This window comes from Gadus chalcogrammus, chromosome 5 (assembly GCF_026213295.1).
Source record: "Gadus chalcogrammus isolate NIFS_2021 chromosome 5, NIFS_Gcha_1.0, whole genome shotgun sequence".
NCBI classification, from domain to species: domain Eukaryota; kingdom Metazoa; phylum Chordata; class Actinopteri; order Gadiformes; family Gadidae; genus Gadus; species Gadus chalcogrammus.
In genome coordinates, this window is record NC_079416.1 from 13,461,150 (window position 1) to 13,483,084 (window position 21,935).

Here is a 21,935-nt window from a genome sequence, read left to right on the forward strand (position 1 = left end):
AGAAATACTCCCCCTGGCTCGGACTTCGATTTTTATAGTTTAGCAGACGTTAAACATATAGGCATACGACATAACAGTCTAAAGCAAAGAAAAGTCAAAAAAGCATGATATCACCCCTCTAACAAAATGAGGGTCTGACATCTGTTGAATGTCATTGTCATACACATCGGCCTCTTTTAACAGCCCTCCTCTCCCAGGCCATTCAGTAAAAACGGAAAGCTCCTATTAAGGGGGAGGTGTGCAGTGGCACAATAGGATGAGGTAGTGATGGAGAACACACCCATTACCCCATCATGGCCCCATCAAACAGGAAGCCACGACTATCTCCGCCCTTCACTGGCTCTAGTTTCCGGCCCAGGCTCTGAAAGTCTCCGTCCAGAAATTCTGCTAGACCATAGGACTGGATCCGACACTAGGAGTGAAGTGAGATTCTTTATGTCAATGTTTTTAAGACCCTTTTAATATCTCGTGTAATGATTCTTGCTCACGCGAGATAAAAAAATAATATGAAAACTTCCTCAGGAAGACTCAGAGTAAAGACCATCAATGGCACAAAGCTTTGTAGTCCAGGATCTTTATTTCATTGTCATGGAAAAGTAAGCAACAAAAAAACAAAGAACTTCAATATGCACAAGGTTTCAGTTATCCCTAAAAGCGATTATTGTGAACAATGTGTAACTTGTTACCATAAAATGTACATATTCATCTTAAATAGTATTTTTGAATGCGTGTATAGAATAACTGGGATAGTCTTCTGCTGGTATGCTGCTCTTTAGTGATGCAAGTCCTAGTTCTCCCGTTTTCATGGAAACCTGTATCCAACAAGCTCAGTCGAATCATTTCCGGTTAATAAAGTTTGTTTTTGTCTGGGTGGGCCTAATGAGTATTTCCATAATCATTTGATAACTTCTCTGTCACCAGTATGGTAAATATAAAGACTATTGCTACCTGAAAAAAAAAGAAAACCAACTTCAGACTTTTTTTCAATCCTCCAATAGCTGACAGAACAACAATGACTTGTACCCTTCTCAACAGTAAGCTACATCCGATTTATGAACAAGTGTATCAATAAATGTTCCAAAAATTACATATATGAAGATATAGTTATTATAAAGAAACCTAGTATTGTTTTGTATCCAAACATAGTATGATCCCAAATACTTCCTTAGTGGGAATGAACTCCTGTGTGATCAAGCAAACCCTTTTCGTAAAACTTGAATCAAACAGAAAACCCTAAACTAAAGAAAGAATGCAGGAACTTCACAGCATTACTGGGGAGGCACTTGACACACATAAAGTGATGATTAAACGATACATTGTGTGGGGGGGTCATGGTTGTCTTCACGATCGCTCTATGGAGAGGAACCTGCTGCCTTGCGCGTGACGCGGGGCAATCCAAATGATAAAGGCAGCAGCAGCTCACTCGCTTTCCCCTCTCCTCGCTAGGGCCAGACATATTAAGACTGCCTCTGGTCCTCCCTTACAGAGGAGTGGGGGGCCGGATGGGGACCCTCAGGCAGGCCGGGGCCCCCCCACTCGCCGCCCACTAAAGAGAAGCTAAGCTCTGTGTGTGTGTGTGTGTGTGTGTGTGTGTGTGTGTGTGTGTGTGTGTGTGTGTGTGTGTGTGTGTGTGTGTGTGTGTGTGTGTGTGTGTGTGTGTGTGTGTGTGTGTGTGTGTGTGTGTGTGTGTGTGTGTGTGTGGCGATGTGCGGCTGCGTGCTTGGTGCCTGTGTGTGCGGGTGTTTGTGGCGCCGGCCGCAGCACCGGGGGGGTGTGGCCGCGCCCGGCAGTCCGTGGTCCCGCCCCCTCACAGCATCTGCCACTCCAGGGCGAACATGACGTTGTCCACCTCCAGGCTGCGGGCGATCTCCTCCAGGACGCAGTGCTGCTGCCACAGCTGGTGCAGCTTCTTGTAGCGCTCGGGGCACAGGTGGAGGGGGTTGCCCCGGCTACGGGACGAGGAGAGCATTACCACGGTGACAAAGGGGGGGGGGGGGGGAGGGGGGGGACGTGAGGACAGCGGATGTGAGGACAGCGGGAGACATGAACGAGGAAATTATGCATTATGGGAGGGGAAATGGAGAATAGAAAGTCTAGAAATAGATTAAAAAAAAATATTCGTCTTTCTGAAGATATTTATGCGTTTGTCGGTTGCACAGACAAAAAACTTTAAGACAGTTATGCAATGGGAACCAAGGAGACACTTGCTGGCCTGGTTTGAAGACCATCAAGAGTCAGAGTATTTTGTGGAGATGTATTTCAGGAGCAGGGGAGAATGTACTGATGTGCAGTCAACATGTCAAACACAATGGAAAACATGGGGGGTCTTACACAAGCTGGGGGTCTGTCTCTCCGTAGTCGTCGAGGTAGGGGGCCGGATAAGTGCTTCCTCGCGTCTTGCTGGCCTTCAGCACAATCTCACATTCTCTGATACTGTCCACAGAAAGCAACACACAGACACAATGTACAAACTTATGCAAACACATTGATTTGGGGAAATACGTGCAATACAATCATTATTTCATCAGCGTGCATGTTGCCTCAATAGCTCAATAACAGGTGACGAACTGGGATCAATGAGTAGAAGTGATTATCAGACAGCCAACAGGTGCCGCCCCGCCCACCTGAGGAACACCCCGACGCCGGCGCCACAGGTAGCGGCGTGGGCGGTGCAGGCGCCCACGTCCTCGCCCTCCAGCTGGGACTGGCAGCAGGTGCTCTGGGAGCACAGCATGGTGCCACACACCAGGCACAGGGTGGGGTGCTTCCGCTCCCCGTCGTTGGACTTGGGACACCTTAAGAGCAGGGGGTTCAAACGCATGAGCGCAACGGTGGTGGGGTGTGTTCATGTGTCTGATTGAGTGAGTGTGGTGTGTCTCAGTGAGTGAGTGAGTCTTATTGAGTGAGTGAGTCTTATTGAGTGAGTGAGTGAGTGAGTGAGTCTCATTGAGTGAGTGTGGTGTGTCTCAGTGAGTGAGTGAGTGAGTCTTATTGAGTGAGTGAGTGAGTCTTATTGAGTGAGTGAGTGAGTCTCAGTGAGTGAGTGAGTCTCAGTGAGTGAGTGAGTCTCAGTGAGTGAGTGAGTCTCAGTGAGTGAGTCTCATTGAGTGAGTGAGTCTCATTGAGTGAGTGAGTCTCATTGAGTGAGTGAGTCTCATTGAGTGAGTGAGTGAGTGAGTCTCATTGAGTGAGTGAGTCTCATTGAGTGAGTGAGTCTCATTGAGTGAGTGAGTCTCATTGAGTGAGTGAGTGAGTCTCATTGAGTGAGTGAGTGAGTCTCATTGAGTGAGTGAGTCTCATTGAGTGAGTGAGTCTCATTGAGTGAGTGAGTCTCATTGAGTGAGTGAGTCTCATTGAGTGAGTGAGTGAGTCTCATTGAGTGAGTGAGTGAGTCTCATTGAGTGAGTGAGTCTTATTGAGTGAGTGAGTCATTGAATGAGGGAGTCTCATTGAGTGAGTGAGTCTCATTGAGTGAGTGAGTCTCATTGAGTGAGTGAGTGAGTGAGTCTTATTGAGTGAGTGAGTCTCATTGAGTGAGTGAGTCATTGAATGAGGGAGTCTCATTGAGTGAGGTGTGTCATTGAGTGTTTGTCTGATTGAGTGTGTGTCTCATTGAGTGTGTGTCTCATTGAGTTAGTGTGTGCCTCTCATTGAGTGAGTGAGTGTGTGAGTGTGTTTGAATGAGTGAGTGAGTGTGCCTGCCTCACTTGAAATGACTGGCCTGATTGAGGAGGGAGCTGTAATCCGCTGGCAGGTCGATCAGGTGGTTCCTCCTCCTTGGATACCTGCAGAGGGGGGGGGGCGGACCAGCTCACAGTGACTTCAAGGCCCACAGCCAACAGCATTTCTAGAAGCATCTTATTAGTGCAACACGCACAAAAGGGCCAGCGAGAAGGACTCCTGTACCTGACTGTTTGGATTTCACCCTTTTGCGCTTTGGTTACAGCTGGGTCTTGGCACCACCTGAAATAAGAGATGTGTACTATAAAACTGAGGAGCAGGGCACTGGATACCAGGCTGCTGCCCGGCACTGAGTCAGGAGATGGAAGCAGACCATGTGTGTATCATTTCAGGCTACCTCTGCAGCAGAGGCCTCACAGACTCCCGGTGCTCCCAGAAGAGCTGGAATAGGTTGGAGGGTAACGCCAGATAACTGCACAGCGCCTCCGTGTGTCCTTGAGAGGTAACTGCAACAAGGAGCACAGGGGATACATTAATACTTGGTGGGTAGTGGGTATTTGTGGGCATGGTGGTGTTGGGGGTGAAAAAGTCAAATTACCAAACGATGGCTTCACAGGGTGAACTTTAATCTGGAATCACTTCTTCCCTTTCTACATGACAAGCTTAAAATGTATAATTTTCTAATTTTTTGTAAATTATATGAGGCTTGTGGATAATGTAGTTTAACATTACAATATGTATCTATAGATCTCAAGACTTCAGTATTCTCATGTACTCCTGAGTGACCTGCAGTGCTGGAGACCTCCACCGGAGGGGGCACTCCTGTAAGACCATTGAAGAAGAGTGCCGTGCAGCGCAGGAAAGGCGTGATCGCCCGCTTCACTCCCTCAGCCACAGCGCTGCCGGACACATCTGTGCTCAGCCTGGAGGACAAATACACAGAACTCCGTTAGTCGATGCACGCAAAACACAATTTTAAATCTGCCTTTTCCTGTGTTTCTAGTCACATCACAAGTTGGCTTGTCCACCTAGAGGTCTGCAGGATAGATAAGCAACGTTTGCTACAGTACACTGTGTGGGACTTGTGAAGTCACAAGGCACAGGGAAGGGTAGATTTTCCAAAGGCTTGTAAGTGTTAATCACACTGCAACCTGGTGGCATAATATCCCCCCTTTGAGAGTTTTACAGTAAACATGCGTGTGTCCGCTGAAGCAATAAGGAGTCAGGCGGCTACCCTGTGGTGAGCTGGGTCAGGGTGATGTAGAGCTCCGCCGCCGCCCGGGCCTCCTCTCCCTCCTCCCCCCCCGCCGCTGCAGGAAAGTCTGCACACAGGGAGCAGGGCCAACACCGGGGTCACCGGAGGGAATGCACAACAGCATAGCCTACCCACTTCCCCCCCCCCCCACACCCCTCTTATGCACTTATTGTATGTTGTACGTACATCCTGGCACTTAAAAATAGTACTACGCATTGTGTCGCATCTTATCCTAGCTATCTTTGCTATATACAGAGTATTGGTTAACCTAGTGATTTTTAGTGTTTGGCACTTGGTTCTATGATCATCCTTGTGGCGCGTTTCCACCGGTGGGTGCAGTTCAGTTCGCCAAGGTGCGGCACGGATAGCGTTTCCACCGCCAAAAGTGGGCGTGACCCGGACTGAGCCGTACTCGTCGCGCAGTACTCCTCCGTTGGGGTACTGAGACGCCTGAAAGGGTGCCGGCGAGTTCGAGCTACACACGCCCTCGGTTGATTGGTCGACAGAATCGTCACTTCCGGGCGACATGGGGATAAAAACTAACAAACAGTACCCGCAAGGTATTATTCTGGACAATGGACATATCGCACAAAACTTTAACTTGGGCGAACAAGGAGGTGAAGACGTTCCTCTGCATTATTGGGGAGGAAGACGTGCAGAGAACCACATAAACGATCACCACTACCTCTGGACATTCCTCATCTTGCTTACCTTCCTGGACCTGCTGCTATTTAGATATATATGGGCAGAAGGCGTTGTTGTCTGGGAGGGAGGGGAGGGTGTAGGACACTTTAATGTGCCTTAAGTGGAAGGCAGGGGGAGGGGTTATTGGGGTTATTGTTGTTTTTGTTGTTATATATTTATTAATATTTCTTACTGTTTTCTATTTATTTATTTTAAAAAAAAAAGTACTGAACAAGATCTGCACCTTCATTTCGTTGTGTAAATACTTTGTATTTAACCCAATGACAAATAAAGAATCTATTCTATTCAGAGGGAGCTTGATGGAAGAGTTTTTATTGTTTTTATTTTATTTATTGAGTAGGCTACACTGTGTCGCGCTGCTGTGATGTGACAATGTTTAGGTAGCTGCCGCGGCGATCGACATCCGGCCTACCATAAGGGTACTGTCGGCGGTGGAAATGCGACCGCTGAACTGAGCTGGGCTATACCGCCCCCTCACTACCGGACTGAAGCGAACCGAACCGAACCGAACCCTCTGGTGGAAATGCGCCATTACTGTCCCGGAGGCAATAGATTGTTGTTACTCTTTGTTCTGACAAATGTACTGATTGTAAGTCGCTTTGGATAAAGAAACATCTGCCAAAAGCCCTGAACGTAAAAGATAAATCCAACAGCAGTGGTCGTCGTACCCGAGGTGAGCAGGACCTGCACCAGGTGCGCCATGGTGACCAGGTGCAGGATGTAGAGGTGGTTGTAGGCGGAGCTGACGGCCGACGGCTGCAGCTCCACCGCCTCCTCGTGGTAGAGCGCTGGGACGGACAGCACCATGCCCACCTGGAGAGCACCACCACACAGTGGGTACCATGCACAGCACAACAATGGGCCACACAACCAACCCTAACCCCCACGCCACAGGGAGGAGCAAGTGGAGAAAGGAAAGGAGTTCACCTGGACTCTGCATAGCCTAACCCCTTACCCCCCCAGCCCTCTTACGCACTTATTTTATTTTGAACGTAGAGCTGGGCGATTAATCAAGTTTTAATTGTAATAATATATATATATTTTTTTTTTTTTAATATATACATGGCAGCATGCACTGAAGAAGGTGAGTGTGTAGAGTTTGCTTAAAGTCTGTGGCAACCATAAGCAGCAGCACATCACATTTATTCCAACATCTTAAACTGAGGCACGCAGCAGAGTGAAAGATGGGTTATTTATTTTGCTTTTGTTAATCATTGTAATTCTTCTTGGTTCAATGAACATCCTAACGGTACCCATACACTGATATATTGGTGTTTCTCCTCCTTCTAACTAATGTACTTATTGTGGGTCGCTTTGGATAAAATCATCGGCTAAATGCCCTTAATGTTAAAAGGTAACTAAATGCGACAACAGGAAAAAACCTGGTGTTTAAAGACTGGTAACGACCTGATTGGACAATGGACACCCACCAGAAGATGGAAGAAGTCCACCTCCAGGATAGAGGGGGTGTTCTCTCTGCTGATGGTCGGCAACAGGACTGGAGAAAGGGGAGGGGCATCTGGTTAGACTCGACAGATAACGAGCGAGGACGGCGGCGCATGCGGTGTGTGGACGGCGTACCTGCGAGCATGTCTGTAAAGTGCGTTTGGATCACAGCCTGGGAGGACTTCAGCCTCTGGGCGGCGGAGAACTGGATGACGGCGTTCAGACCCACCAGCTGAAAGACGGAGGACCTTTAGTCATATTGTCCACAGATAAACAGCCGGGTTTATGTATGGCTGCACACATTTCTAGAGGCTTTGGACAACCTGTCGGTTCTGTAAAGATCCAAAAAGCGCTTTGTCTTCTTCCTGTAACACATTTTCTGCAACAAAGAAATTGTAAAAGAAAAATATTACCAAAAATATTAAAAAAGGCACAACATTTTTGTTGCATTGCTAACATAAATAACAAATACCCGTCACCTCCCAATTACCAAAGTTATGAATGTATAGCCAATGTATAGCCAATCAGATAATCCATTGATTATTGCAGAACACCACGACGGCGTTCCATTGAATACACTGAAGTACACACACAGTAGGAGGTTCAGGGGGGACCATGGGTCCTTGGGGGCTCACCGATGGCCTGGATGGTGAAGGCGCACGTGTTCCAGGCCATGGTGGGCACGTGGGGGCACAGCTCGTTGGGCGGGGTCTCCAGGCCCACCCGGTGCACCGTGGTGGCACACACCACGAGCATCTCGGCTATGCTGTCCGAGAACTTCCTCCTGAAAGCACAGCGGCGTCAGCGCTCTCCGACGCCCGCCCGCCCCCCGCAGGAAGACACCCGTGTTTAAAAAGATGTTCCACATGTGAGTACGTCGGTCACTCACGGCTCCTGCACGCCAAAGCTCAGGATGGATCTGAAGTCGGGCCGACCCTCTCCACAAAGCCCTGGCGCTTCTTCAGGAGACGCGCCCTCTGCAACGCAGCAACCAGACAACCAATCAATCACAGTGGCTTTGTTCCATGATCCACCGGGTGGATACAACACGATGATTCACACTTCCTCATCGCCCTCGACTGATCCTTACCAGGTAATGGCTGAATGGAATGGAGCCGCTTCAGTATAAACCACTGGTATTTGGGGAGACGAAACTACCAGAATCACTAACTTCGCCTCAGGCTCCTCTCTCAGCCCCACTAACCATATTGATCATATTGATCACAGGAACCTTTCTACACATGCTCTGGTCCCTTGTATATTGAATATTCATTACATTAATGTAATTGAAGAAGTAATCAACACACCTCCACTATATATTTAACATATCTACTCTTTATCTTCCACTCATCCCCTGCCTTGGTCAACAACCACCAGGTTACCACGGTCACAAGCTGTCAGATCTGTCCTCACCGGAGCTGTGATTGATGGACTTGAGTCCGTTGATTCTGGCCAAGAGGATCAGGATCCAGCGGGGCAGGGTCAGGTGCTGGCCCACTATCTCTGCATTCTCGCTGCACGACAGAGGGGAGACATCAGCATCTGAACGGACTGCGACACGGGCGAGCCCGTCGCCCATATGGATAACACAACATCCATCGTCGGGATAGAGTCGTTGAAATATTAATCGTAACTATAATATACAAATTATATTAACCTTGTTTATGTAATTACTAGACAAACAAAAGGAATTGTTTGTATTCTCCTGGGACCTAGAGGTACTTCCCTTCCCCTCTCTAACTGAGAGGTGGCCTTTGCATTGCTACAGTAGCCACGAAGTCTGATATTAAGGCCACGCTAATCGACTGACCACTTTGTTGCGTGGATTCCTTTAATTGTCTTACAGCCTTGCAGACCACTTCACCCATAGTGTATTGCAGTTTAACTTGGCCCCTCCCGCCGTGGCTGACTTCAGCCATGACCAATCCTAAACTCTCCACGTTGGTCACTCCCCCTCACATTTGTAACCTTTGTATTAATCACCTGGATTGCTAACATTTCCCTGTAAGAAACTTGTTCACACATTGCCTCACTGAATTAACTCTAGGTCACTTTGCTGCCGGTGTCTTCCCATTATCATGCTCTACAATTAAAATCAAGTGTTTTGCAGTGTCCTAACACGCAGTCATCCTCAGAGAGCTGGTTCCAGGGGGCCGCTCACTAGTCGATGGTGAGGGGCTCCAGGGGCACGAGGGGCACCACGGTGTTGCACAGGGACTTGCAGAGGGGACACAGGTACTGGCCGTTCTCCAGGTCGATGATCAGCTCGGCGTGGAGGCGGTTCCTGGTCGTGTTCTGGATGGCCTCGAAGTACCTGAAGGAACCGGGTCAGACGCTCAATGAGCTCATCATGCACGGGCTTAGTGAATGTTGTACGACCGCACTGTGTCGCGTCGTATCCTAGTCATCTTTGTTGTATATAGGGAAATAACCTAACAATTGTTAGTGCTTGTAAATTGTTTCTATGAACATCCGCACTGTACCGAAGACAGCGATTTATTGTTTCTCTTCTTCTGACAAATGTACTTATTGTACGTCTCTTTGGTTAAAAGCGTCTGCTGAATGCCCTGAAGTAAAATGTCAATGTAATGTCATTCTCTCTGTGGGAAGAATGAGAGACTTGCAGAGACAGACTGGTGAGCCGAGTGGGCTTACAACTCATAGAGCAGGTATGCAGACGCGAGGGACTCACTTTTGCCAGCAGCTTGAGTGCATGATGTGGCCGCAGCTGCCGGTGTGCGTCCCGACCACCAGGTCAGGGGACATGAAGAGCGAGTTGGACGGGGCTGCGTTACCTGCAAGAGACCAACAGCTCAGTAACACTCAGTCAATGGCAGTGGATGCACATGGCACACGGGGAATGGGTTAACCTAGAAATTGTTAGTGCTTGGCACTTGGTCATATGAATACCCTTGGCTTATGAATAACCTTACTGTATACAGACAGTGATATATTGCTTCTCTTTCTTCTGACAAATGGACTTATTGTAAGGCGCATTGGAGAAAAGCCTCTGATAAATGCCCTAAATGTAACGTAAATGTAACCATCAGAATCAATCTTAACCAATCCAAAGCATGGACGTGGCTTGCCGTAGAGAGACTAAGGCCCAATCCCATTTCTACCCCTTACCCCTTCCCCCTCCCCCTTGTTTTGAAGGGGTAAGGGGAAGGGGTAAGGGGTAGAAATGGGATTGGGCCTTACGCCTTCCCCCTCCCCCTTCCCCTTACCCCTTCAAAACAAGGGGGAGGGGTAAGGGGTAGAAATGGGATTGGGCCTAAAGAAGGGGGCGCCCCGTGAACAAAGACATGCAGCCCATACTCCGAGACCCACCGCAGGCGTTCTCCGTGCCCAGGGCCTTCCCCCGGCACTGGGTGAGCACCGTGGACCTCTGCACGCACGCCGTCAGCACCATGGCCTGGGACAGCGCCGCCACCTCCTGCTCCTCCTGGCACAGGATGCAGGTCAGCACCTCCCGCTGGGCGGGCGTGGAGCCGCGCTGGGGGCCCAGGGCCACGCAGCGCTCCCGCTGCTCCGGGACACTGGAGCTGCAGGGGGATGGGATGGGGGAGGGAGACAAGTCCGGGGAAACTTTACTATCGGGTCCAACGTTTTAAAAGATCTGGTCAGAGTTCAGGCATGTTCATAATCTACTACAACTGTGATAATGAACCAGATGTAACCCCACCACCACCACCACCCCCCTTACCTCTCACTAGACGTGGCGGCCGGTCCTGGATGGCTACTGCTGCTGTCCGGCATGTTGTCGTACAGCATCTTGTTGGACTCGATGAAGTTCCTCTGCATGGCGGACATCTGGGCCATGATCTTCTGCCGGTGGAGCTTGGCGGCGTCCGCCTTCCTCTTGCGCTCTGCCTTGTCTTTGTCCTGGGCCACCTGGGGGGAGAGCAGGGAGGAGGGGAGGGCCTTAGGGCGGTTCATCGCTCTCCGGCCACCAGGAGCGAGCCACATATAAAAGTTCCACCCTCCTTTCTTTAAAACAAGCTGCATGCATGTTTAGAATACTGGTAGGTCAGATTAAGAGTTCACCTTGACTCTGTATAGCCTCCTCCCTTAGCCCTCCACCGCCCCTTCTCCCTTAGGCCCAATCCCATTTCTACCCCTTACCCCTTACCCCTTCAAAACAAGGGGGAGGGGTAAGGGGTAGAAATGGGATTGGGCCTTAGTCTCCTAAAAACATCCCTTGTACGCACTTGTTGTATGTTGAACGTCATTGCCCTTAAAAATAATCCTTAGCATTGTCTAGAGTCTTATCCTAGCTATCGTTGTTGCATACGGGGAATGGATTGACCTAGCAATTATTAGTGCTGGACTTTCTTCTGAAAAATGTACCGTCGGCGTATTTATAAAAAGGTCCCTGTTTATGGATAGGTTACACATAACCCAAAAAATTCCATTTGGTCCATCTTGTCCATAACCTGGCCATGTGTAGACTTTACCTCTGGCTCTGGTTTGCTCGTGTCCATGCTCACGGAGGCGGTCGGGCAGTTCTTCTCTCTGTGGCACTTCACCGACTCAAACATCTAACAGATCAACATAGGACGAAACTGTCACTTCACCACCTCAAACATCTAGCAGATCAACATTCGATGAAGCTCTCTGTGGCTCTTTACCACCGCACACATCTAGCGGATCAACATCCATTTGCATAGATTGAAACACAGCCCAGCGGTTTAAAAGCCATGACGTGTGTGTGAACAATGGAATCTTATAGCTTCAAGAGCTCACCTGGAGAATCCACTTGACCATGTCGCTGTGGCCTTCCAGTGCAGGAAGGGACTTGACTTTGGTCAGGAGCTGGAACACAGATTTGCTGTGTTCTGAGCCCAAACCTAAGAGGGACCAGTGAAAGAGATTTGGATCATAACAAAAACAACACTAGGCGAGGCTAGCAGGTAATGCTTGATGACGAGTCGATCGACCAATCGATCGAGTGCTCCTTCGAAAGAATGGAATACGAATCTGAATAAAAAACGTAAGTGTTCAGTGCTACGTCAGAGAAAGCAAATAGGTAACTAGCGATTGGCATTTAGAAATGTTCTACTCATTTTAAATCACTACGTCAAATATAAAATGGAAACAATCAATATTGAATCGTAAAAGACAATGTATACCATGGTTTGACGCAGGACTAAGAATGGTAAAAAATAAAAAGACGAAAAATGTGATTAACAAAACCAAAAAAAAGAGGCAATATGGCCGCCACGTACCACGGGCTTTGACGCTGAAATCGAAGGCCACCTCCTCGTCTGCAGCGGCCTCCAGCTGGGACTTTTCCTCCAACAGTGCCTGTCCAATCAGATGCAGGGCCTTGGAGAGGGGGCACACATGACGGTCACTAAAGGTCAGTCAGACACTCAAAAACAGAAAGAGGCGGAATGAAACCGGATGGACCCGAGCTGGCCAGCTGGCGCGTACCCTCTGGACCATGGCCTCGGTCCACTGCGTGGAGCGGTCCTTGGCAGCTCTCTGCAGCACTCGCCTCAGGATGTGGACGAAGATGTCACAGCTGAGCAGACGCACCACGCTGGAGAAGGCCGGGCAGAAGGCCGGCGGAACGGGAGGCCGCAGGGCTGGGAGGAGAGAAACACGTAGAACAACGCGTCCAACAAGGGATCCTTTAAAACCGGTTTCTGGTCCAACCCTAATCTCTGATTGATTTCTTAAACATTGGATAACAGCTGAACCCGTGGAGCGTACTTATTTCTTATGCATGCATTATGCAATGGATAGTCAACAGTATGCATTGTTATTCCAATGCCTTACGGCAACCGGTTAAGTGCAACTTAACAATTGTTGTGGCGCTAATAAATCTGTTAAAATGGATAAACGTCTCGACCTGTGTTTTCGTGTCACTCGGTTAATAACAAGTTATCCTTATATTATATAACAAACATCAATTTAATTTTTGTGGGTTGCTGGTCCGATCAGGCTCTTGGGCACGCTCACCCTCTTACTCAAATACTAACCTTGATCAGTGCCCTCCTGAGCTCTCCTCTTCTTCTGGGAATCCTCTGCCTAGAACAGAGACAGCAGCAGCCATTACAGGGAGCTGCACATCAGAATGAGGGAACAAGGATCCAGCAGTGGGCTTTAAGCTTCGGCCAAACCTTGCTGTGCTGAGACTTGGAGTAGTGGTAGAAGAAAGGGTTGAACTCTGGCAGACACTCTTTCTTCACTTCGTACAGACCGTGGCCTGACACCCCAGGCTTCCTAGGAAACAAGGATCCCATTTAAAACCTCAACAATAATCCTCCAGGCTGAATCACAGTCTGGTTCAAACGATTACTTACTTAAAATTGGAAACTTTGGAAATAACAGACTCCAGGCCGGTTTCATGGCTCTCCTGTTAAAATAAAAGTTTTACATTATAACATATTGTTTGACATTGTTTTTATTTTATTTATCTTATTTGTTTTGTGGAGTTCAGAGGTCAACATGAGTGGCTGGGGAGCTCACGTTTTCCGGCAGGCCTTTGACCAGGCCGCTGTGGGCCATGGGCTCGATGCAGAGCAGGTGGATCACCTCCCTCATCGTCACGTCCTCTTTGGTTACCTCACTGACCCCCGGCACATAGCGCTCGCCTGGGTGGGCACCAACGAGAAACGCTATTGGTCAAACACTGGGCCCAATGTTTGACAATGGGTCAATGGGCTGGTAGAGTCTGAACACTTTGGAAGATGAGAGCTTTTATGACGTACCGATGATGACAATCAGGAGAAACAGCATCTCCTCTGTCAGCCGATTCCACTGCTTCAGCAGCTCCTGCAAGACCCAAGTTCAAATGGTTGACAACAGTTTGAAGAGCAGAGAACCAGAGGGTGAAGACGGGTGAAAGAGTAGGAAAAAGACAGAAAGAGAGAAAGACAGAGTCCCAGGGAGTGACGCAAAGAAAGAGTTTATAGAAAGAGTTTTTTTCTTGCCTGATCTTTGCCTGAGGTACTTCCGTTAAAGACGTCAAATAGCTCAAACCTCAACAAGAGAAGCATGAGAAAGTGGTTGGGGTCCATTTTGGAGGCTGCAATCTGTTCATATTTGAGATAAAACACAGCTTGAAAAAATGTATAATGATTACATTGTTCATTGTGTATACTGACAATGAACGTATGCTGAAGCACTATTCTCCATATTCTATGAATGAGGTCTACTAAAACCAGCCCCTACCTGTAACATGAGGACGTCCTTGTCATACATCTCATCCCGGCACTTCACATCCTGATAGTAGTACACCTGAGAGGAAGGAACAGCCCACAGTGAGGCCCTGCCCAGCACTGCACAATGTGTGAGGTATATACATACACCATAGGGAACCACTGCCGCCTGACCTGGCTGACCAGCGAGAGCCCGTTCCGGCGCCACATCTCCGCCGAGACCTGCGCCACCAACACCAGGCAGCGCAGAGAGTGTTCCGCCAGGTAGGTGTAGTCGTAGCTCGCCTGGAACAGCAGGATCAGAGGCGTCTTTACAACCTCATTCAAACGTCACCGTCATTCAAAGGTTGTGTTAGGGAGGTGAAAGGCCACTCACAGGATCGACGTGTTGGTGGAGGCGCTCAATGGCCCCGGTCCTGCACAGGTGCAGATACAGGCCTGTGGAGGACGACAAACAAAGGGGCGGTCACACAGGGAGAGCTTTCCAGAGAGATGAGGACTACTCAGATTGAATTCACGCAGACACGGACACAGACACACTCAGAGGCATTGCAGCAGTCTTACCAGCGAACAGCCTGGAGATGGGCAGGTGTATGCTGACAGGCTCCTGGGAGACTTTGTAAGGACGGATGTGGAGGATCTGCTTGCACATGTAGAAGTCGGTGGGCTCGCTCTGGTTTGCCCGGTGGTTGCAATGGATCAGTGCTCCGTGGCATTCTCTGAAGGCCTGGAGCAGGACCGTCTCCTGCACGTGGGCGGATGAGGATGTGGAGTCAAGCAGGGCCACACGTCGCCTTTTCGCCGAGTTTATTAACGATCGTTTTCTTCTGTTTTATCTGATGGTCTGTGCGACGGGACTTACGTCAGAGGCGCACCAGTCCTGGAACATGGAGAGGATGTGGCGGAGCTGGATCTGCAGAGAGAAGCCAGCCTCCCACTCTGGTTCAACCTCGATGTGCTGACCGAACTGGCGTTTCACCTCCTCCATTCCCTGGACACGGAACCATTGACAAGGGTGATGATTTCTTATTTTTGTAGGAATTCCATTATAAAAAATCATGTACCATGAGATTCGCAGAACCATCCACCCAAGAACAGGACAGCCTTGCATGAATCCATACCTGCATACAACCAAGGAGATCCAGAAAGGCTTTGAACCCTTCCAGAAACGCTGTCCTCAACGCATCAGTCCATTCAGTGGGCTTGCTGATCAGAATGTACCTGTATTGACAAATATGACTGTTACTCTTCGCAGTCGGTGAAAGCTAGGAATGTGTACTGCATAAAATAAACGGATGGTATCAAACACACACAAACATCACCTGAGGTCATGGAAGATGACATGAATGCGGAAGAACTTGTCCGAGTTGTAGCCTTGGAACTGGAAGCGGTTGGAGTCGCACAGGTGACCCTTGAGCACCTCCATGATGGTACCCACAATCACCTTGATGACCTTAGCTTCCTCGATCAGATGCCTGGCCTGGGGGGTCGCGGGGAGGCAGAGAGAAATGTTGTAATACACCTGTCCATGCTTTTGTACGGTAAACAAACTTTTGTATTGTTCACTTCACAAGAAAGTTCCTAACACTGATTTAATTCAAATGAAGACAGATTGATAACAACTCTAGTGTCATGCAGGTTGCGAACACACGGGTAATGTTTAGATGCCGTCATAGCAGCCAATGCTCACCAGGGTTGGCACAGTGAAGATCTGTACCGACAGAGAGGATATGAAGATACTCCTGTCATGGTAATCAAAGATGAAGCACTGCTGCAGCATGTCATAATTCTAGAAGACCAAAATACAGACATTAGTAATTGCAAAACCTCAGCGAAGATGCGTTTCTATAGACTAAATCATAATGTTAATTAAACCTTTGTGAATTCAATTGCAAAAAGCCTCTTAGACTCTGTATCCATTAGCAGGCTGCAGAAGATCAACTCATACACGATCCTGCGAGCTCCTAGAGGAAGAGACCAAAAGAAGAGCGTCCTGCTTATCAAACAGGAAACAGGAAACGGGACAGGATGATTACCTGGGTGTACAGGGTCGGCCTCCCCACTCACCTTTGTGCATCACAAAATCATGCAGCATCAGCTGGCTGACGAAACAGGGATCCTGGTGAACCGGTCTATGCTCAAGGAACACTTGAGAGAAGATCTGCCTGAAACCAACTGAAGGGAGAAGCACCTTAGATCAGCAGACCACATTAGTCAAATACTCAAGCAGGGCGGCTTGGCTGGCACTGGTTTGTACTGTGTGTCTCATGTTGTTTCCCTTTCGGTTCGCCATGCAAGGCATACAAATATAGTTAATTACCTAGTTAAACATGATGCTCATAAAGAAATCTTGATTGCTGATTTGATTTTTAAAACAGCAAGAGGGACCAATCTACCGATATCAAATGAGCCAAAGCAGAAACTTTGACGCTCTTACCTGAGTAACCGACGATCTTCTGGAACCAGTTGCCCAGGCGCAGAGCAAAGGTCTGATGGGCCACCACTGCATAGAGCAGCACCTCCACGCGCAGCGCCTCCTGGGAGATGTGCTTCGAGTTGGACTGCAAGAACAGCCAGAGTAAGGCATTGCATACAGGGACCAAAACAAAATGGTCACCGGTCGTGAACGCGGAGCAGATGAACCACTGCATTGGAACGTACCTCGATGAGGTCGTTCACTTCCTGGCAAGCCAGAACGGTTCCTTTCTTCACGATCCAGCGTCCCTGAATTACAAGTAAAGACACGTTGTTGATTCAATCTGGGGCCCAGTGTTTGTTTTAAGATGCGTTTCCCTCCTCCTGGTGAAAGCGGTGGGAGCGTGTTGATGTCCAGACACCTCTTTATCGATGAGCGCTGTGTGGGCCTGGGCCACCGCCTGGGTGCACTTGATGGAGCGCTGCAGGCTGTAGATAACGTGGTCGAACGAGTGGTGGTCGTCGTTGTACAGCACGCATAAGTACACTTCTTCGTCCACCCTGTAAATAATGACCATAGGGGAGAGGAGGGGGGGGGGGGTTATTATGGTTTAGCAACATTTCACTTTACACCCAAAATCTTAATTGGGCCGGAGAATATTGAATCCATATTAATTGCCGGGGTGGCATGTGGCTCAAGAGGTAGAGTGGGTTTGCCGTTAACTGGAAGGTTGCAGGTTCGAACCCGGCTCCTCCTAGCAGAGGTTCGAGGTGTCCCTGAGCAGGTCACCTCACCCTTACTGCTCCCGACGAGCTGGCTGGTTAACTTGCATGGCTGAGACTGCCATCGGTGTCTGATTATGTGCATGAATGGGTGAATGTTAGGAAATATTGTAAAGCGCTTTGAGCTGCCTGGGTAGAAAAGCGCTATATAAATGCAGTCCATTTACAAAATGATTGTGATATGGCTCATATTAAGTTAAGCAAAACCCACTAGGTCCAGCATCACTCCATGAGGTAACACGACAATCATTGTCCAGCTTTTGTTTTCCATAACCGATTTCTTGGCAGTACCTGGGCTCAAGGTCTTCTGGGAGCTCGTAGTATTTCTCCCAGACCAGCATTTCGGTGACGTAGCGCAGGAGACAACGAAACAGCTGCTCAGCGCGCTCGTGCAGAACAGGATCCAGCACACTGGCGTCCTGAAAAGCACGTATATTTGTAAGCATGAGGCGTTTGGTTATGTCCTCCTGTCAGACACAGACATTTAGCCAATCCTGTAACCCATCAGCCCCCAGTCAGTATGCTGTGGACGCCTTTACTTGGATAACCTTCCCAGTTCCCTGTGTAGCCGATAGTCGGCAGGCTTGCTCTGACGCCTAGAATAAACCACTTTGTGATGTGGTCTCCCCGAGTTCACCAGACTCTGGTGTCAAACCCAGGTCCTCTTCCCTTCCTCCAGCATTAGTGCCAGCAGTTTAGCCCACTGGACTAGAGGAAAAGGGGGCAAAAATCGACTGTCATTTTCCCTTCCTCTGCCCTCTCAGAGATCCATCTTCTCAATAGTGATGCCATGTGAAGATAGATCTGAACCTCAATGGCAAAGACCTGACAGATGGGACAGTAGGCTGGATCAGGGACCTGTGAAATACCCAGAACACCATGTTTGTTCTGGTTTGAATTAACAGTTGTTTTATGTTCAGTGTGGAGTACTGCCACATGGAAAGTGTCAGTTAAAGCAGCGTTTTACATCTGCGGGGGCAGCACAAAGCAGGCAGACCTGCTCTGTAGAGTCGCCTCTTAATTGAGGCACCTGTTTATGGAAGAAAAAGAAGCTATACACCTTCCTGCTCTGTGTTTGTAAAAGGGCTTTGGTTTAGCCTCATCAAGATGGAGGCTGAGCAGCTGGGATGAGCTAAATGACAGATGAGGACAACACTGGGTATTGGTTTGACCCTAAAAGGACCTAGAGCAAAATAAATACAACCGATATTGGTGTTGTGATTTATTAGCTCAAGGCATTTGGATGCAAATTTCCAGCCATTATAGAAAAACAGCAGCCAAGAAGTATCAACGTCATACGTTGTCACATCTCAGTCTAGCCACAATTCAGCCCGAGTAAAAATACTGCAGGAGAATCGCAGTTTATTTTCCTCCATAGCTCCATATTCATGTAAGCAAACACTTAGAACCACTCTAAACATTCTCAGGCAGCACAGGTCACTCAATGTCACTTTCCCAGATCCGATCCGGCCATTCACAGCCCCAAAATAAATCCAAGACAATCGCTAAATGATTAAAACCGGGAGAGAAACACAAAAAAAGAAATCTGGGGTTCAACGAATGGGGAAGTAAAGACATCCTTCCCACCCCCCCCCCCCCCCCCCAACTTTCCGGCTTCCATGTAATGTAACTCACGGTTTCCATGGCAACAGCCGTCCCCTGGTCGTGTATGGCGCAACAGGGGCCGATCTTCCAGGCCTCCAGATCTCCACAGTCGCAGAACCCACCACCCGATGAGGCGTGCATCTGAGCACCACAAGACGGGTAGGATTATGTCATGTTATACAGGACTGGGAAATATGCATTGTTGCCATGAAACTCTGTGCATTTGGAAAATGTATAATTTCTTTCAGTTCCTAGATCATTCACAATGTTCAAAGGGTTATGGTCATAGGAGTGACAGCATGTAGGCGGTACCTTATAGCGATGGCCTTTATGCACACTTTCCTGGAAGCAGTCCATGCACAGCACACAGGTGGGGTCTATCGCACAGTCCCTGCCGTCAATAGGATACAATTTTGGTCATTAATAAAAAATAAAAAGAGTAACAGAATTTATGTAGTACAAAATGGATTCAAAAAGTGTCATACAAAGACAATATTTGGATAAAATAAAACATGCATCGTATTTCTGCCCCAAGGCCGACTTGAACCTATTGATGTGTGAAAGAACATTTTGTCTCTGTAAGGATTACCGGCTGATACCAATCACGGGTCTAGTCAAAGAGTTATATTAAGCATCTGGCTTCATTTATTGATTGTTTTAATGAACGTTGTAGAGAAAGCAGTGTTTCCACCAGCACTGTGTTGTTAAGGCGGCCGCCTTAACAACAATAGGGCCCCGCCAATGTATATAAAAAAATAAAAAATAAGTTTCTCTTTTTTTTTATAATTTCTTTTAATTATTATGCATTAACAAAGTAGAAAACTCTCGTAGGGAAAGAAAACATACTTCCATCAGGTGTAAAAAAAAAAGATCAATAATGCATCGGTAATACTGTTCACAACAATGGTCGTGCCATAAGGCTTTTTGAATTGAATTGAAACGGAGACCCCGCTCCTTGACCACCTTGACTAAGACATTTACTGGGGAAACACTGGAAAGTATTAAATTAAGGAGATGAGAAAGTACCAGAGTCCTATTTCACAGATGCACTGCAAACCTGAAATTATCCAGACATTAACAAAGGAGCTGCAGGTGAGAATGCAAATGTAGTTGGACCAGACATTAAAGAGATTTCCCTGCCAGCTCCCTAGTACAAAGAATGTTATGTCCGAGTGTAATTAAGCAAATCACTGCCATGATGTTTTGTTTTTGTTTATAGTTAGTTATTTTCACACAAATAAATTCATAATATCATAACATGAAATATGATACTTTGAAACAAGGCCCTCTGAAATTATTGGTTTTGAATTCACCTCTTTGAAATTCAAACACGTCATTTCAAGAAGAAATCATGAAAATTCAGAAACAAGAAGTAAAGTTGCAGAAATTCTAAATGCAATATTCATTTCTAATATTAAAGTGGTCAAAACACATCATGCTAGTTGTTCCATGTATTAAGATATCACCCTAGGAGATTGACCACAATCAGTTTATTATTTTTCTGCCTTTGTGATCAATAAATGCAAACTACCCTAAACTTGTTCTGTCAATGCATTATTTCTCTCACAGCTCAATAACGTCCGTCTTTGACAAGAAAGTCCATGACCTTAAGGACCCTGAATATCTGTCGTTCTGATAGCTATGGACTACACGACTACTCAGAAATCTGCGAATTGATAGGTTAATGAAAATAAAAATGTAAGTTGCAGCAGCCTTTGGACTTCTCTGACCTGCAGGAGTAGACTGTCTCTCCCTCCTTGAAGACACGGCCACATATCCCAGAGGACTCGCTGCCCTGCTTGAGTTTGGCCAAGCCCACCTCCGGATCCTCTCCAAACAGGAAACACTCCAGTGGGTGGAGGAGGCATTTCTGCACCCGCTCCTCTTCCTGCGGATCAAGCACCGTGTCCAGGTGGTAGGTCCTTGGCACCATGTCTCGCAGGTAGGATCGCAATTCTGCATAGCTGTCTGCGGCATCCAGCCATTTCTGCATGACAGCAGAAAGATGACACGCCATGACATCAGCATTGTTTAAACAGTAATAGTTTTCTCTCCATCACAAAAATATTTTTGGTCAAGTAGACAAAAGATTTTTTTGAAATTGATAAACATTAAACGTAATTAACATTCCTCCCCCTGATATACATCATACAGTTTTGCATAATCAAAAAAAGAGGTTGTATTATGCCGGAAATAACATCCCATGTATTTGGGCCGTCAATGACCAGGATGAATTAAGTTGTCGTTGATGATTATGGACCAATGACAACTTTCCATCTTAATTTATCAATAGCTTTACAAATCATCTTCCGTGATTGGCACAAGGACCAGTCCAAACTATGAAACGTGAAAAATGCTGCTCATAAACGTGTGCAGAAAATAAATAAATTTTAACCTATTAACAACCGACCGATGGCATAAAGTGACATGCATCCGAAACCAATGAACACATGAATACATCATGCATTATGGTTCGGCCTGGCTGTCGATAGACGACAACAACTCAACTGTATGTCACTATATTAGCATAGCAGCTAGCAGCTGGTGATAACAGGGAATAACACGTCCCCGGCGCAGCGCTAAACAACATGGCACGATGCAATATATGTTCCTGTACCTCAAACAAAACGGTACGATGTGTTGGTGCGAGGAGCTTTTGAACAGTTTTAGACCAATTTAAAACCCTACCTTGCTGAGATCCACTCCGTTGAGTGTTTTCTCACCTTCCGCCATATTTTATCTGCCGTAAAGAAGTGGTCACAGTCGTAATAACATTTTACGACGTAGCTTCGCTTCTTCGCAAAAATGAATTGTTCCAACCCAAAACGGTTTTATAGCTTGATATAAAATGCATTTTCTAACGTTTAATAAAAAAA

General features: G+C 47.5%; 1 protein-coding gene across 1 annotated transcript; it reads right to left on the bottom strand.

Annotated features, from left to right (window-relative positions):
* Positions 1-303: 303 nt before the first annotated feature.
* On the bottom strand, positions 304-21,887 carry ubr1 (ubiquitin protein ligase E3 component n-recognin 1). The gene is made up of 47 exons (XM_056591257.1): positions 21,748-21,887; positions 20,790-21,046; positions 19,372-19,450; positions 19,090-19,200; positions 17,746-17,873; positions 17,094-17,232; positions 16,918-16,980; positions 16,694-16,817; positions 16,324-16,431; positions 16,132-16,220; positions 15,947-16,045; positions 15,579-15,736; positions 15,378-15,477; positions 15,119-15,247; positions 14,821-15,001; positions 14,633-14,694; positions 14,431-14,541; positions 14,270-14,335; positions 14,029-14,130; positions 13,807-13,870; positions 13,565-13,689; positions 13,399-13,451; positions 13,216-13,318; positions 13,075-13,123; positions 12,524-12,678; positions 12,316-12,415; positions 11,834-11,937; positions 11,545-11,628; positions 10,794-10,981; positions 10,418-10,632; positions 9,780-9,882; positions 9,249-9,401; positions 8,501-8,601; positions 7,977-8,064; positions 7,723-7,871; positions 7,411-7,466; positions 7,223-7,319; positions 7,072-7,139; positions 6,310-6,454; positions 4,916-5,003; positions 4,468-4,604; positions 4,079-4,187; positions 3,907-3,963; positions 3,708-3,785; positions 2,625-2,795; positions 2,332-2,433; positions 304-1,949 (listed from the first exon to the last, which is right to left on the bottom strand). The coding sequence occupies exons 1-47, from the start codon at positions 21,790-21,792 to the stop codon at positions 1,808-1,810; spliced, it is 5,235 nt and encodes a 1,744-aa protein (XP_056447232.1). The 5' UTR covers positions 21,793-21,887; the 3' UTR covers positions 304-1,807.
* Positions 21,888-21,935: the final 48 nt, after the last annotated feature.

Bases quoted from the DNA above. Each gene is read 5' to 3' on its own strand.
- ubr1 (XM_056591257.1), bottom strand. From the start codon at position 21,792: ATGGCGGAAGGTGAGAAAACACTCAACGGAGTGGATCTCAGCAAG. The intron at 16,818-16,917 runs GTACGTTCCAAT...CTGTTCTTGCAG, and splicing joins AAGTGAACGACCTCATCGAG to TCCAACTCGAAGCACATCTC. The intron at 4,188-4,467 runs GTCACTCAGGAG...TCCTTGTTGCAG, and splicing joins GGAGGTCTCCAGCACTGCAG to TTACCTCTCAAGGACACACG.